Source organism: Malania oleifera, chromosome 3 (genome assembly GCF_029873635.1).
Source record: "Malania oleifera isolate guangnan ecotype guangnan chromosome 3, ASM2987363v1, whole genome shotgun sequence".
Classification (NCBI taxonomy): Eukaryota; Viridiplantae; Streptophyta; class Magnoliopsida; order Santalales; family Ximeniaceae; genus Malania; species Malania oleifera.
This window is the reverse complement of record NC_080419.1, coordinates 1,726,233-1,743,920: the sequence shown is the minus strand read 5'-3', so window position 1 is coordinate 1,743,920 and position 17,688 is coordinate 1,726,233. Positions and strand designations below refer to the sequence as shown.

At 38.2% G+C, this 17,688-nt stretch overlaps 1 protein-coding gene across 11 annotated transcripts in view; it reads right to left on the bottom strand.

The window, feature by feature from the left end:
• LOC131151696 (probable inactive DNA (cytosine-5)-methyltransferase DRM3) overlaps positions 1-17,688 on the bottom strand; it is a 52,636-nt gene that overhangs the window by 12,448 nt on the left and 22,500 nt on the right. For all 11 annotated transcript variants that reach the window (XM_058103054.1, XM_058103055.1, XM_058103051.1 and 8 more), the window contains 5 exons: positions 8,768-8,878; positions 7,812-7,916; positions 7,178-7,277; positions 2,075-2,181; positions 1,375-1,477 (listed from right to left, as the gene is read on the bottom strand). In XM_058103054.1, the coding sequence (XP_057959037.1) occupies positions 1,375-1,477; positions 2,075-2,181; positions 7,178-7,277; positions 7,812-7,916; positions 8,768-8,878 (526 nt within the window). The remainder of the gene's footprint in view (positions 1-1,374; positions 1,478-2,074; positions 2,182-7,177; positions 7,278-7,811; positions 7,917-8,767; positions 8,879-17,688) is intronic.

Here is a 17,688-nt window from a genome sequence, read left to right as displayed (position 1 = left end):
TGCAGTTGAGCTTGTCAAGCTTTGGCAAGTGCATGAGGGCGCATGGCTGGGCTTCTGGCTGTAGGATTTTGGAAGGCTACAGATTGCTGATGTCTGTGGGCAACCATGATGTCTGTGGTTTTTCAAAATCTCAAGGGATTACAATGGTTCTGAGCTGGCAATCTTGTCCAGAAATTTTCCAGCAACTGCTGTGTTTTCCAGTAATTGGTGGAGCTGTTTCAGGCTATGGTGGTGTACATGAGCCTGCTACAGTGGCAGATATACATAGATTATAGGGTTCAGGGCTTGTGGTAGCTGTGGTGCTTAGTGTTTACATCTCGAGAACCTGCTCCGATACCATGCTAAGAGCTTTGTTCATATTGGAAGACCTAATCACAAAAGCAGGTAACCCCTCTATTTACAATACAAACCAAGTACATAACATCCTTATGCACTAAATCAAGCTTATTAACACAGCAATAGTACTAAATAATTAAAGTAACCAGTAACAAGGACAAAGACAATGGCCTGATTCTGTGCTTCCAAAGCTATTGAAAGCAAAATCAACCTGGTCAGTCCTTTTCATTGTTCTATGTGGAAAGCTAAATTCTCCTCTAAAATAAAGGCTTTTATTTGTTCGTTGTTCTTTAAAGAGATCTGTTGCAGAGTAGGAGGCCTTTGAAGGCACCATCTCCAGATGTTTGTTTGTCATATTTGGGTAGCTCAGAATCTGCATCACAAAATCACGCCTATTTTTGCATTGCTCTTTCTTTTCAGGGATTTGGAATTAGTTGTTTTCTGTTTTTGGGGTGACTATGGTGATATTTAAAGGGTTTGGGAAGAGTAGATGATTTGGTTTTGTGGACCTGGGGTGGGGGGTCTTTTACAGTTTTATCGGGAATTTGGATAAAATGGAAAGCTCATGTTTCCTCAGGGAAGAAGATCACTGGTACTTTTCTATGGAAAGGATTCAGTACTTGGCTTGTGTTCACGTCATTTGCACCAGGCTGTTTTAAAGGGGTGCCCTTTTTGGATCTTCAGCACTATTGGAAGACGGATTTATTTCTTTTTTCCCATAGAACGATGTCTTATTCTCCTTTGTACATTCTTTCCTCTTTAATGAAATCTCTTCGTTTTCTATCAGGGAAAAAAAATCAACCTGGTCAAATTGACCAAAATATGACAGCTAGAAACTTCTGGAAACATCGTTTCTTGAAATCAATTATGTGCATAATTTCAGCAAATACTTCCATCAGGCCAAAAAAAACAAGAGATGGAAAAAGCAGTGCAGGAAACAGACAAATAAATGTAAGAGTGGATGATCAAGATGCCAAGTTATAACCTGTTAGCTAATTTGACTTCCACATAAGTATGATTACAACTTACGATACTCACCGAACTTTTCAATAGCTGCTGAGATTTCATTCTCAGAAAAGCCCATTTCGAGCAGACGAAGGGTCTTTTCCATAGTCCCAAACAAGGCTTCATTATTATCATCCTGGTAATTCATAGGTCAATTAGAACAAGATGCTGTCCTTATGATATATGACATATACATTGAGAAAAAACTCTGTAAGTAACAGTGAAAAATAAGATAATGGCACATTCAAGTTTGACACTAAATTAGCCAACATGATATTGAACAACATAACTGTTTATTTCAAAAAAAATCGTGCATCTTGGTTTATAGATGCTGTTGAGTGTCCTACTAATCTAGTCAGGCTTAAGGACACCAAAATCTGCCCCTTTCAGTAATACTAATAAACTAGACAATTATCTGTGCCATTGGCTCCAAGCATAAGGCTGTATTTGTCTCTTTTCAATAACTTAATATGTATTCTAACAGAAAATGTTCTACCATAATCTAAGAATTTCAGGGGTTCAATAGAAACTCAAGAAAGCATAAAAAATTCCAACTACTATAGCAGTATCACATTTCAATAGAATAAGCAAAAGAACTCCATGACATATTTCCATAATAAGTTCAGGTTAGGCCTGGAAACTTATAGCTTAACCCAGCTACAGCAAATATGTCTATACCATCCTAAAAATGAGATCAACTCAATGAAAATTTGATAAAAAAATCATTAAAGACCTCGTTCTTTTCTCTAGAGTCAGGATTGCCAGCATCCTTTTCAGAGCTTTTAGCTATTTGAGCAGCAATTATGAAATCTACCAGCTCATTAACTGAAGCATCCTCCCCTGAAATGCAACAACATATTGTAAAATTTTGAGCAAAGCATGTGTATAAATACATGTGCATGCAAGCACACATATGCATGCGTGAGCACACAGAAACAGAGACAGAGAGAGGTCAAACATAATGTCAGAAAAACCAAAAAATATTTCCATAGTTCCATAATCGAACCATAGACAGCTTAAGTCAAAGCCAAAATGAACAATCACTTGTCTTTCAAGTGAAAATAGGAAAATGAAGGCGGGGAATAGGTGGTACCACAATTTAATTTGGCATTCACACTTCACAGTATGGTTTTCCTATAACAGTCATGGCTTGAATGATGGTTATTTCCCAGTGTTTACACAAGTGGACATGGTCACAAGCATGCATATTTTGATGCAACTTACACGTTCATTTGTCTAGTACCATAAAACTTGAAGGGTAAATTGCAAAATCCTTCCTTGACATAGCTACTTTATCTCCCTTGGTTATTTTAAGATATGCAATTACCTTCATTATAATGTAAATTCCACGTGTTAATGATAATTCTGTAATATAACACAAACATGCATATTTTTAATACGCATAAGATTTATTTTTAATAACTTTTAAGCAGGATTGGAATGCTTTAATGAAGTTCCTTTCTACTTGTTTATTTGTTTGTTTGTTTGTTTTCTCTTTCTTCAAGAAGGCTCATGACTTTTTCTTCAAAGCCTTTGAAGGGCATGCCAATAGTCTCACTAATCATCTTCATCTCAAGGCCAACCCAATCAGAGATCACCTATTCCTTGAAACAGAGAGAGTCAATACCCAGCCCTTTTAGCCCCTCAATTTACCAGGCTTATAGAGACAGGTGACCCCTAACGATCAGAATTTCTAAAGCTCTGGGCTAAGATCCCATAGGCCCCAATGCTTTTAGATGTTCCACTGAACTTTGGCCAGGCTAGATTTGAGCTCTTCAAGTTCAGTTAATGGAGAAAATTTATTCGGCCCTTTCTCCCCCTCTCAGGACATTCCTAATGGACCTGCTATACAGCCCAACTCCTTCACTCTTTCTCAACCAACAAGGGCCCAAAGGCCCCAAATACTGAACAAGCCTCCAAAGCCTTGTCTACTTTTGCAAGAGCAGCTCATGCAGCCTGAAAGAACAACCTCACAAGTTGAACTGGACTCTCCAAGGTCCTTGGCAAAAAGAGGATGCATGGAACTAATTCCAGATGTTGCCAAATGCTTGTATTATCTCTCCTGAGCATGTCTTCACTTGTCTTCCCCACTGACTAGTTTGTAAGTCCCTTCAAGTACATGAGAGTCCTCTGCACACAGCTAAGGGTGAAGCAGAAGGAGTGGCTGCATTGGAGGCAGGAGCACACTACCTCTGAGGGAATCAATTTCCTAGCTCCTGCGAGGGATGGGACCTTTCCTTGTCTTTTTAGGAGGGAAGTTGATCAAAGGCTCGAATCATTCTGCTGTAGAGCAGGACCTTGGTTTTTTCTCTTGGAGACGGGTAAAGTTTGTCAACCCAGCTCAGCAGCAGCTTTAGAGATCTTGTGTGGTCCCTTAATTGAAGCCTAAACCCTGAACACATGAGGATGTGAGATATTCCATTTTAGTGAATGGTAAGCCTAAATCTTGGTTTAGTGCTTCAAGGGGGATTAGACAAGGTGACCCTATTTCCCTTTCCCCGTTTTTGTTTGTTTTAGTGGCTGTGGTTTTGAGTAGGTTGGTTGATAGAGTAGCGGATAGGGATTGAGTGAAAGCCCTGGGTATGGGGAGGCAGCGGTTGATGGTTCAAAACCTTCAATTTGCCGATGATACTATATTTTTCCAGAGGATCATGGGCCTTCTTTTTGGAATATTTTGGGTCTTCTCCATATTTTTGTTGGGTTTCTGGGCTCAAGATTAACACAAGGAAGAGGGGGATTGCTGCTATTAATGTGTCTGATGAGTGTACTACGGATCTGTCTTCTAAGGCAAGGTCTTTTCCTTGTATTGGTAGGAGGGGAGTTGATCAAAGGCTCGAAGCTCTCTGCTCTAGAGCAAGACTTCGGTTTTTTCTCTTGGGGACGGGAATAGTTTGTCAACCCAGCTCAGCGGCAGCTTTAGAGATCTTGTGTGGCCCCTTAGTTGAAACCTAAGCCCTGAACACATGCACATGTGAGCTATCCCATTTTAGTGAACAGTGAGCCTAAATCTTGGTTTAGTGCTTCAAGGGGGATTACACAAGGTGACTCTCTTTCCTTGTTCTTGTTTGTTATAGTGGCTGATGTTTTGAGTAGGTTGGTTGATAGAGTAGCGGATAGGGGTTCAGTGAAAGGTCTGGATATGGGGGGTTGATGGTTCCAAACCTTCTATTTTCTGATGATACTATCTTTTTTCAGAGGATCATGAGCCTTCTTTTTGGAATATTTTGAGTCTTCTCCATATTTTTTATTTGGTTTCTGGGCTTAAGATTAACATGAGGAAGAGGGGGATTGCTACTATTAATGTGTCTGATGAGTTTGTTAGGGAGCTATCTTTGAAGGAGGGTCTTTTCCTTGTCTTGGCAGGGGGAAAAGTTTGTCGACCTAGCTCAGTGGTAGCTTTAGAGGTCTTGTGTGGTCCCTTAGTTGAAACCTAAACTCTGAACACATGCGCATGTGAATTATTCCATTTTAGTAAATGGTGAGCCTAAAATATTGGTTTAGTGCTTCAACGGGGATTAGACAAGGCGACCCTCTTTCCCCGTTTTAGTTTGTTTTAGAGGCAGAGGTTTTGAGTAGGTTGGTTGATAGAGTAGTGGATAGAGATTTAGTGAAAGGTCTGGATATGGAGACCGGGGGGGGGGGGGGGGTTGATTGTTACAAACCATTAATTTGCTGCCGATGATACTATTTTTTTTTTTTCTAGAGGACCGTGAGTCTTCCTTTTGGAATATTTTGGCTCTTCTCCATACTTTTGTTGGGTTTCTGGGCTTAAGATTAACATTAGGTAGAGGGGCATGCTGCTAGTAATGTATCTGATGAGTGTTGGGGATCTGTCTTTGAAGGTAGAGTGCGATGTGATGGAATGAACATCACCCTATTTAGGGTGCCTTTGGGTTGGGTGGGGGGGGGGGGCATCCTTGATCTATTAGCTTTTGGAATTTGGTTGTGGAGAGGGTGCCTAAGCATTTAGATAGGTGGAAGGGTGCTCTTTTTTCTCTCGGTGGTAGAATTACTCTCATTCAAGCTTGTCTTTCTTGTATCCTGTTGCAATTTCTCTCTATTTTTAAGATTCCTGAGGGGATGCTAGCAAGATTGAGAAAATCATGGGATTTCCTATGGTTAGGGGTAGGGGTTTTAGGGTTCATTTGGTGATTAGGGAGGTAGTGTGTAGGTCTAAACGAGAAGAGGTTTAAGGTCTTGGAAATTTGGAGTCTAAAAACATTGCTTTCTTGGTCAATGGCTTTACGATTCCCCTAGAGGTTTCTTCCCTGTGGCATAGAGTTGTTAAAAGCAAATTTGGCCTAGATGAGAATGGTGGGTATAGCAATTTGGGATTTAGATGTTCTTCAGAAAGTTCATAGGAAGTTATCTCTCATATTTATCCCCTCCTTATTCCCCATACTAAGTTCTTGTTGCATAGGGGTTGTATTTTTCATTTCTAGAAATACTTTTGGTTGGGGAATGTGGTTTTGTCCACCTCTTTTCCTTGTCTCTTTTGTCTGATCTCAAGGAAAGATGATATCATTTCTTCTTTCATTGTTGATCCCGGTGGTCCTTTGCCTTCGTGGAATTTTCAAATTTTCGAGGCCCTTAATGATAGGCAAATGGAAGAGTTATACTCTTTGTTAGTTTTGTTGAATAACTATCGAGTTTCTTAGGAAGCGGATAGTTGGTCTTGGTCCTTCGAACCTTTGGGGGCGTATCCTTGCAAATAGTTCTATTACTTTTTCACTAGTTCTGATTCTTCTTTTCATCACTACAGATCTATTTGGAGGCCCAAAGTCCTCGCCCCAAAATCGAGGCTTTTATCTGGTTGGTTGTGCATAATAAAATCAATACCAATAACTTGTTGCAGATTAGGAGACCGATAAATTAAGGAATGAATGAACATATTCCCAACAAGCTGGGAATAGCACTAGTAGAAGACAAGATAAGGGAAGGGCAGCGTAGATGGTTTGAGCATTTGAAATGAAGGTCAAGTAGTGCACCAATGAGGAGGAGTGAGCTAGTTGTTGTTCATGGTACTAGAAGAGGTAAGGGTAGACCTAAGAAAACTTGGAATGAGCTTGTGAGGAAGGATTTAACAACTCTTAAGTTAGTTGAGGAAAATGCCCTTGATCGTGTGAAGTGACAAAAAATGATTTATATAGTCAATCCCACTTAGTGGGACATAAGACTTCTTGTTTTTTGGAGTGTGTTAGGTTTCTACAGAGAGTGGAGGATTTTTTGGCAATTTCTTTTGTCGGGTTTGTTAGGAAAAAGGACAGGGATGAGAGAGAGAGAGAGAGTGTGTGCGCTCTCTTAAAATAGTTGTTTGATCACTGATTTATGGTAGGATCTTGAGATCTTCCTACCCATTGAACAAGTTTGGATCCCATTGATCCAGCTTTTGCATGATACTAAATATTGTGTTAGACTGTCAGTAAGAGCCTTGCATCTAATTTGCTGCAGTATGTAAGCAACTTCAAGATCTACGTCTAAGTTACAAGTTCAACATTATAAACATTGACAAAGTGTAACGGTAAATAATTGCAAGAATTCATAACACCTACAAACACATACACACACACACACACACAAATATATATATATATATACACACACACACACACACACACAAATATATATATATACACACACACACACACACACACACACACACACACACACACACACACACACACACACACACACACACACACATACATACATACATACATACATACATATATATATATATTGATAAAATTCATAATTCTATAAGTTACAAAGAAATGAAATCCATTCAACAAAAAATGATTTAAGAAACTGAAAATGTAAGAAAATATTTACCTACCAAGTTTATCCATTGCAAACTTGACTTCACCAACAGAGAAATTCATCATCAACAAAGATGCTCGTTTGTCACCATTACGTTGATTATAAACGTCAGGTTCCTGCCAAGATTAAAAGGTATACCAAATCACATGCAACTTAAGGTATCCCAAAGCCTAATAATCTCTCTCTCTCTCTCTTTCTCTCTCTCTCTCAACTACTTGATTTTCTATTCAACATGTTGTGTTAACCATTCCCAAAAGTTTCTAACTACAGTATTTTAGACATCAGACAATAAAGACATTTTAATCTTTACATCCTAGGGAGGGAATAGAAATTGATTCATTGACTAGATTTTTCAAAATAAAAATGCGAAGTTGTGAATTCATGACCAAGAAGCTGAAACCAACATTAGCAGCATTTTTCGTCTATGCTTATCATGCCATGTCACTAAATTACGTACCACAGTCCGTAGAAAATAAGGAAACAACAAATTTTATGACAATATATCAGCTCTCCTTGACATAGCACCAAACTGTGCTTGATATCAAATATGATAACTACAATAATGCTACTAAATTGTCATTTAATCAAACAAAAACTTCCACTTTATCCTAGTTCACATCCATGTCAATAAACAGAACAAATCAAGTTACCTCTTTTGGATGAACATCGGCTACAAATTTTTGAGTGCTGCTCCCGTCCTTCTTGTCACCAAACAAGGCATCCAAAGAATTGGATGATTCAGTCTTTTTGAGAGCCTATTTCATATACGAGCAATTCTTAGCTACTATTACTTGAAAACAAACATCAGAAAACCATACTCTAGCACATATTTGATAGTAAGTCACAAATCACAACAAACATCAATAACACTAAAAAAAGGGTGTCCCAGGGGCACAAGACTCCCCGCTTTGTGAGGGTAAGGGAAGGGTCGTCATAGTGTACATAGCCTTACCCCTACTTTTATGCAGAAAGGCTTATTTCACCCGTGACCAACCAATCACAAAGCAGTAACCTTATTGTTGATCTAAGACCCACCCTCAAACATCAATAACACCTTTAGGAAATAATTAATTTCATAAAATATTTCATAATGAGCTGAGCACAACAAAAACTTGAACACCATTCTGATTGAACCCAACCATAACCATTCTATAGCTGCCCTTCTAGGCTTGTACACTATTTATAACAGAGGGCAAGAAAGTAAGCTACTCTGGGGTCTGGGCACCATAGTATCCCCTCCCATCCTACTGGTTGATGTAGGCACAAATCCCTGGGAATAAAAGCTGTGTTGATGGGAATAGAAGTTTCAACTACATTGAACATGATAAGAATGTCACATGCAATGTATATAGTTCTATAGGATAACAGCAGGTAAAAAAATAAACATATTATAAAGGGAACCATAAAATCAGCGAAATACAGTAGAAAAAGAATCGTCTTTTCAGGTCCTGAACCTTCCAGTCTAGCTTCAGTTAAGATAATCAAACATAAGGCAACTAATTGACACACTATTAACCTGGACAGGTTTTACTTCTGGGCACATAAACTAATTATCATACAAAAGGTCGAAATTTTTTGTTGCCAAGACAGAAGCACAGCTGATTACCTCTTCTGGATGACTTTCTGCTGTGAACTCTGGAGGACTGGTTTCATCTTTAATGTCACTAAATAACCCATCCAGAGAATCAGATGATTCAGAATTTGCTTTTTCAAGGGCCTATTTCATCGGGAAAGCGAAAACTTAGTCCAACTAGAAAGCATAAAGAACAGTTTAAAATTCCATAATTGGCATTTGCATATTAGCAGAACGTGTTAAAACATCATTTTTTTTTTCTCAGAAAACCTGAATTTATGGACATCGCATAATGGTTAGGCAAAGTAAAGAATCTTGTCATTCTTCCTTCTGGATGGACAAATTGAAAGCTCAATTACAATCTTATATCGTCAGTTCCAAGGCATCATAACCCCCCCAGGCCAAAAAAAAAAAAAAAACAGCAATGTTAATATTTGTGTTTTTAGTGCAGTGATAATAGATACTATTGAAATCTGTGTACTACTTGACATTGAGGTATCCCACAAAAATTTGAGACGTACGGTTAAGACTTAAATACAATTTGTTAAAATTGTATTTGATTGTTTGGTTAATTTGACAGTCATTAATGTTTGAAGCTTTTGATGGGAGACCGCAGATTGTGGATGCTATTGTGGTGGAAAATAAAGAAGTAGAGGATGTTCTTAGGAGGAAAAAGAAGGGGATCACATTTAAATTAGATTTTGAGAAGGCTCATGATTGGGTTAATTGTAATTTCTTCTCCAAAATCTTTTCCACAAAGGGTTTCAAAGAGAGGCAGAGTGGGTGGATGAGAGGGTATTTATCTAATGCTTTCTACTCAGTCATTACCAAAGGTGAACCTAAGGAGTGGAGAAGTTCTAGGCAAGGGGATCTCCTATCTTCTTTTTTGTCTGTTCTTGTTGTTGACGCGTTGAGTAGACTTATAGTAGATAGATATTTTTTGAGAGGGATTGGGGTGTATAGTGAGGGGCTGGTTGTGTCTCATCTTGAATTTAGATGATACTATATTTTTCTTTCTCACAATTCTTCATCCTTTCGAGAAGGAAAAAAGAACGGGATCACATTTAAATTGGACTATGAAAAGGCTCATGATTGGGTTAGTTGTAATTTCTTGTACAAAATCTTTTTCACAAAGGGGTTCAGGGAGAGGCAGAGGGGGTGAATGAGGGGGTGTTTATTTTAATGCTTTCTATTCTGTCATTATCAATGGTGAACCTAAGGAGTGTAGAAGTGTTAGGCAAGGGGATCCTCTATCTCCTTTTTTGTTTGTTCTTATTGTTGATGCCTTGATTTGACTTATAGTAGATAGAGATTATTTGATAGGGATTGGGGTGTATAATGAGGGGGTGATTGTGTCTCATCTTAAATTTAGATGATACTATATTTTTCTTTCTCACAATTCTCCACCCTTTTGAGAAGGTTTCAGGTTTCAAATTAATTCTGAGAAAGAGTGGAATTGTTACCGTTAATCCTAGTAATGCTAGATCTTTGGAATAGCCTCATTAGCTGGATGCTGTATCCTAGAGTGGCCTTTAACTTATTTAGGTGTTTCTTTTGGGGGTAATCCTAGGTCTGTTGGGTTTTATGATCCACTGGTGGAGAGGGCATCTAAGGATGTTTCAAAGGGTGCCCTGTTTTCTCTAAGTAGTCAAATCACCCTCATTCAGGCTTGTCTTTCTAGTATCCCTCTTTATTATTTGTCCATGTTTAGCTAGAAAAATTGAGAAAGAGATTTCCTCTGATCAGGGCAAGGGAGAAGAGGGATCATCTTGTTATTGGAGATTGTCTATAGATCTAAGGTGGAGGAGATTTGGGTCTTGGAAAATTGGTACAAAAACACTGCCTTATTGGGAAAATGGCTGCAACATTTTCCTTTCAACAAGAAATCCAATTGGCATACATTTATAAAAAGTAAAATTGGCTTGCATTCTAATGGATGGGATACTAATTTGGGACTAAGATGTCATAGGAAGAGCCCATGGAAGTGCGTTGCTCAAATCTATTCTCTGTTTGTTCCCAATATTTGAGGTTGTGGGCAATGGGTCTTGGATCCATTTTGGGGAAGACACTTAGGCAGGGAATTATGCACTTCTCATTTCTTCTCCTCGTTTGTATCATCTCTCCTTGGTGTATAATAGTGTCATTACTTCCTTACATGGGTCCACTACTTCTTGGGATTTCCACTTTCATAAGTTACTAGATGATAGGGAGGTGACGGAACGATCTTCTTTGTTGGTATAAGTTTTTTTGGGGGGGGGGGGGGGGTGGTTGTCTCACTTGAAGAGATACTCAGGTTAGGGATTTGGATTCTTCAGGGGTCCTTTATTCTTTATTTTTTATATAAATAAAAAATTATACTGAAGGAAGAAGGAAGTACAACAAAGAAAATAAAAACCTAGGAGAACAAGATATCCTGCAATTACAAAAGGAAAACAGCTAAACAAAATTATATCCTCTCATTCTTCAGGAGTCTACTCTCCTAAATCTTTCTTTTGAGTATTTGACCAGAACCTTGAAAGTCCTTTCCCCTTTATCTTTTTCTCTGGAAAGCTAAAGTCCCTATAAGATAAAGGCTTTTATTTTGTTGGTTGGGGTTAGCACCAACAATCTGCTGTAGAGTAGGAGACCTTTAAAGCAACATCTCAGGATGTTTGTTTTGTGTGTTCAGATAGCTCAAAATCTCCATCGCATATATTTTGTATTGCTCTTTCTTTTGGGGCATTTGGAATAAGGTGTTTGGTGTTTTTGGGGAGCATTGAGTTTTCTCGGTTTTGGTGGATGATTTAATACATGTTTCTTTACAGAATTTAGGAAGAGTGAAGATGGCTTGGTTTCATGGACTTGTGGGATCTTTCCTGTTTTATGGGTAATTTGGATGGAAAGGGATGCTCATATTTTTTTTGTGGAAGAAGATTACTTGTACTTTGCTACGGGAGGATTCAGTACTTGGCTTCTCTCTAGTCGATTCAGTACTTGGCTTCTCTCTAGTCTCTTACAGCAGGCTGTTTTTAAAGTGGTGCCCCTTTCGAGTGTTCATTGAGATTGGAAGGTATTTTTTCCATCCTAGTCCTTTACGGTTCCTTTTTTCCTTGGGAGAATGTCCAATTCTCCTCTTTATACTTTCTTCCCTCTATTATGAAATATCTGTGCGTTTTCTATCCAACAAAAATGATTAGTCAAGTATAATAATAATGATGGATAGTGTCCATAGTGGAGATTGTGTGGATTAAGTTAAAATGCAAGCCCCCCTTTGAATTGCTGTTACTCATGGCTTAATTGATAATAAAATAGTAGCTGTTTGGAACTTATAAAGGGAGCTTGCTTTGTTCATAATTGGTGGAGGATTTGTTTTTTCCCTTTACAAGTTCTTGTAGGGGAAGTGTAGTTCAGCTTTGGAGGGTGTGGGCTTTTTGCATTTTTGTGGGGTATTTGGCTTGAACAGGATGCTCATATCTTTGTGGGAAAGATGGCTTGGCCGTGCAATGGGATTTTGTAGCAGGCTGCTTTAACAGGGGTGTGCTTTTTGGACATACAGCTTGACTGGATGACCATCTTATTTTTATAGTATTCTTTTTACCTTTGATATCTTTTCTTCTTAAGAGGATTTCTTTGCTCCTTCTTGTATATTTTCCTTAATGAATGAAATCTGTTCAAAACATCCCTCTTCTGGGTTATTTGAGTTAATGTGAAATTCCTGAAGAATCTCATTTGAGGTGTTCCATTCATGTTAAGAGTCTCCAAGTTGATTTTTCAATAAACACTAAATAAAAAGGAGTGTTACTGAACCTAAGTTTGTGTCACCCCAAATACATTCTGAGCTCCCAAATTTGTATAGAATTTAAAAAGATATTATTAAGATTGATTTTTTAAGACAAACACAATGGCAGATTTTTTAAAATATTTTGCACCATTAGTAGCTGGAAGTCAAACTAGGTTCAATATGTGTAATCTAACTGCTACTATGTATTGATTTACAATCACAAATTAATGGAGACTGAAGTTTGGCAAGCTTTTGTTAAGGCTTGACATCAATTGTTGGTCTTAACCTAGGCTAAAGTAAGGAAAGAAATCTTTTGCTTTGCTGTTTGCTGTTCCGTTGACAGCCCCCCTCAAATTGATGCAGGTTGATCAACAAGCATCAATTTGCTACTTAGGAAGCAATGTCGATGACGAGTGAGAGCCTTGATGAAGATATCCGCAATTTGTAATTCAGTGGTTATGTGTGGAAGGGTGATAACACGAGCGTCAAATGCTTCACGGATAGAGTGACAATTGACTTCAATATGCTTTGTGGGCTCATGATAGATAGGATTGGCCGTGATCTAGATAGCACTCGTATTATCGGCATGTAGAGGTGTAGGATCGGTCTCAGAAAAATCTAGCTCAGCAAGCAAACCTCGAAGCCAAATAATTTCGGAACAAGCAAGAGACATCGCCCTGTATTCGGATTCCGTCAATGACTTAGAAACTTTGTCTTGTTTCTTACTCTTCCAAGAGATCAATGCATCACCTAAGAACACACACCAACCGGTGATGGAGCGACGTGTATCCGCACAACCAGCCCAATCAGCATCGCTATACGCAGCAAGGCGAGTAGAATTGCCTGCAGGGAAGAATAAACCACGGGCAGAAGTGCCTTGAACATAGCATATGATCCTACGGACAGCAGTCAAATGAAGATGACGAGGAGTCTGAAGAAACTAGCTGACTTGTTGTACAACAAAAGAAATGTCTAGTTTAGTAATGGTGAGATAGACAAGACTACCCACCAACTTCCGGTATAAACTAGGATTGGCAAGTAAGTCACCGTCCTCTTTGCGAAGCTTGACATTTAATTGCATGGGAGTATCAACCGAAATACCCTTTTGAAGGCTAGTTGTGGCCACCAAGTCACTAGCATACTTATGTTGATTGAGTGAAATACCCAAGGGACTACGATTCACCTCAAGGCCAAGAAAATATGTGAGAGACCCAAGATCTTTCATATGAAAGGACGCTGAGAGATGAGTCTTGAGTTGAGCAAGTAAAGTAGAATCGGAACCAGTAATCACAATATCATCAACATAAACCACAAAACAACAATACCCATGTCTAATTTCCGAAGAAACAATGAAGTGTCATACTTGCTCTACTTGAATGAAAATTGAAATAAAGATGGTGCAGAATTTATCAAACCAGGCCCTCGGAGCTTGTTTGAGACCATAAAGAGAACAACGAAGCTTACACACATGTGAATTCGGAGAGGGAAACAAGCTCGGGGTGGCTTCATATAAATACACTATTTAATATCCCCGTGAAGAAAAGCATTCTTGACATCCATCTTATGTAGTGGCCACTCACTGGAAGCAGCAATAGCCAGAATCGTATGAACAGTAGTCATCTTAGCTGTAGGAGCAAAGGTCTCTTCATAATTGACACCATATTCCCGATTATTCCCAAGTGCAACAAGGTGAGCCTTGTAAGGATCCAGACTTCCATCAGATCGGACCTTGACTGAGTAATCCCATTTACAACCCAGGAGAACAATGGTGGGAGGACAAGGCTCAAAGTCCCAGGTGTGATTGACCTCTAGAGCGGCAATTTCTTCCTACATAGCTTGTCGCCAACAATCATGCTTGGCAGCGTGTGAGTAGGAAGTGGAAATATCTAAATTGGGCAATGCAGCAGTAAGAGCTGAAACAGAGTTACCAGAACTTGAAGAGGGAAACCCATACTTGTCAGGGGGTACAAACTTTGGAGAAGAGCAACGTACCAAAGGCTTTGGAGGTGCTGCAACTGACTGCATCTGGAGCATGGTAGGATCAAATATTGGATAAGCTACCGGAAGAGACTGTGGGGGGGCGGGCGCCGCGTAATGGTTTAAAACGAGAACTAACTTGATGAGGATCTGAGAACTACTCCTCAAAGGAGGGGAGAATCAAAGTAGGAGAGGAGGGTACGTAGGACATAGGAAAGAAATGTTGATTTTCAAAGAAAATAACATTCCAAGAAATGCGTGTACGATGTAATGTAAGATCATAGCAAAAAAATACCTTTTGACACACATTGTATCCCAAGAATGCACATCGAACATATTGAGCAGATAATTTATGTCGCTCATGAGGAGATAAATGAACAAAACATACACAACCAAAGGTATTGTAACTAGGTTGCTTAGCAAATAAACGGAATTAGTGAGACTCCATGAGTAAAACTTGAGAAGGTAAATGATTAATCAAGTAAGTAGTAGTTTTCAGAGCCTCAACCCAGAACAAGGATGGAACAGAGGATTATAGCAAGAGAGTACGAACCACATCTAGGAGATGACGATTTTTCCGTTCGGCTACTCCATTCTGTTGGGGAGTAGCAGGACATGAATGTTGATGAATAATGCCATTAGAAGCCAAAAATTCTTGAAACTCAGTAGACATATATTCACCCCTAGAATTTGTGCGTAATGTCTTAATAGAAGCAGAAAATTGATTGTCAACATACGCTAAAAACTCAGTGAAAGTACAAAAAACCTTAGATTTAGAGCGTAGAAAGTAGACCCAAGTAAATCTGCTATGATCATCAAAGAAAGTCACATAGTATTTAAATTTTTCATGTGCACTAACTGAAGAAGGTCCCCAAACATCACTATGGATAAGCTCAAAACACTGAGAAGCTCTACTAGCATGCAATTTACAAGAGGCACACTCAAGAGATAAAGAAGAACGTTCTTTATTACCAAGTAAACTAGAGTTCAATACATGAGATAAGATCTGAGTATTGGGATGGCCTAAACGATGATGCCACACCATACTAAGATTTGAAACATTATTACAAGCAAAAGACTTAATAGAAGAAATTGCAGAATGTGCTGGAACAGGCAAAAGTAGTGAAAACAAGTGCCCCACTTTAGGTCCCTCTACGATTAGCTCCCCCATTACCTGGTCCTGCACAACACAACCATTACCAGAAAAATTAACATCACAATTGTTATCCACTAATTGACCAACAAAAATAAGATTCGTGGAAAGCTAAGGAGCAAGAAACACATTAGTGAACTTAGAAGAGGCATCTCCAACAGAAGCTACTAGCAAAGAACTGCCATTGGCAGTCTGAATAGCAGATTGACCAGCGTAGGGCTGAACATGACACAAGGTAGTGAGATTATTCGTCATGTGATTAGAGGCACTCGAGTCCACATACTAGAGATTAGTAGAATTGTTACCTTGGAGCACGGTTTGAAATCGCCGTCGCGGGTAACGTCGCGTAACCGTCGTGGGTGTCGCGGGTCGTGGGAGACGCGAGTGTTACGTAACGGGAAGCGAGCGTAACGGTCGTGAATTTTTTCTCACGCATGCACAACCATGCCAAAATCGAAAAATATGCATGAAATCCATTAATACATGATTTTTAATGAATTTTGAAGGCTTTCATTCAACCTACAAATGCTTTTTAATAGGCATTATGATTTTTATATTAATTTTAGTGTGCTGTTTACAAAAAAAGCATATTTTTTTATAATTTACATTACTTTAATGAGTAAAAAGATGTAGAAATATAAGAATTAATTAATTAAAGTCATAAAGTTACTAAAAATGAATCAATAGACTCAATACTCAATATACACATTACACATACATGAATTTAAAAAGTGATTAATATCAAATATCAATAAATAGTTGAAAATACATTAACACAATATAACAAATTTATAACATAACAAAATTTTTATATTTAAATAAAAAAAATTACAAAAAAATATATTCCTCTATCTTTAAAAAGATATTTTCATTATTTTTTATAACTTGATTTTATTTTCATTTATAACTATAAGAAATTAACATTGTAATTTTAAAGGTGAAAAAGAATTTTGCTCTACTTTCATATACATCACATAATAGAGATCCATACAGTACAAATTGATTATTTAACTTTTTAAGCATTTTCTTAGTATATGGATTAAAATAAAATTTTTCTACAAATTCTAGTAGTAATTAGTAAAAATCAGAATTATTAATTTATTAACTATTAGGTTAAAATTTTTTTTATTAAGTTATCAATTTTTATTTTATTTGATAACTAAAAACAAAAAATAGATCATGTAAAGATTTATTTTACCTAATTTTAAATTTAAGGTCAAAATGATGTTTTAAAACTTAAAAAATATTAATAAACAGGAAATATGTGATGGAACTAGATTTTCATAATTACCTTTCAAAAAATATAAGACAATTAAAATATTTATAAATTAAGAAAATTTTATTTTACATAATTATTATTGATTTCTAATTTTTTACTCTATTAAATTACTCTTTTTTTTAATTCAATTTAACAAACATAATTTACAACAAAATTAATTTTTTTAAAAAAAAAAACATAATGAAAAGTTTAAGACTCAGTGTTGTGGGTGTTAAGTGTTAAGTGAATTTTTAAAGCTTCCCTCATACGCTTGGGAGTCTGAGTGAGACCGAGAGAGGGGAGGGGACTCGGAGGAGCCTCGAAGGAGCGAAGCACAAACGGCCGATGAGCGATGACTCCAAGCTCCAAAGCTGAAATCGAAGGGCTGGCTGGTGGCTAGTGCGACGACTGGTGGAGGAAGCTGCCGACGGACTATCGGCGACTCGCAGAGGCGGCGGAGCTGCTGCAGACCTATCGCCGGTGACTCGCCAAGCTGCTGCAACTGCAAGTCTGCAATTCCTGAGTCCTGGAAGGCTGCGAAGATGAGTAGATCTACTCACTCTCAGGCTTCGAAGAAGTGAAGCCTTCTTATTGCTTTGGCCAACAAAATTTCAAGGTAAGTTTTTTACTTTCCAGTTTGCTCTTTGAATGTTAGACTTAGATTGAATGGCAGATGGCTGGTTAGGAGAGGGGGAAAGCAGCGTTGCAGCAGAAAGCCTTTTGGGATTCAGATTTATGCAAGCTGTCGGCCATGTAATGGTCCGTAATGGACCGTCACGAAGTGTAACATTGGGGTAACAGCCGTT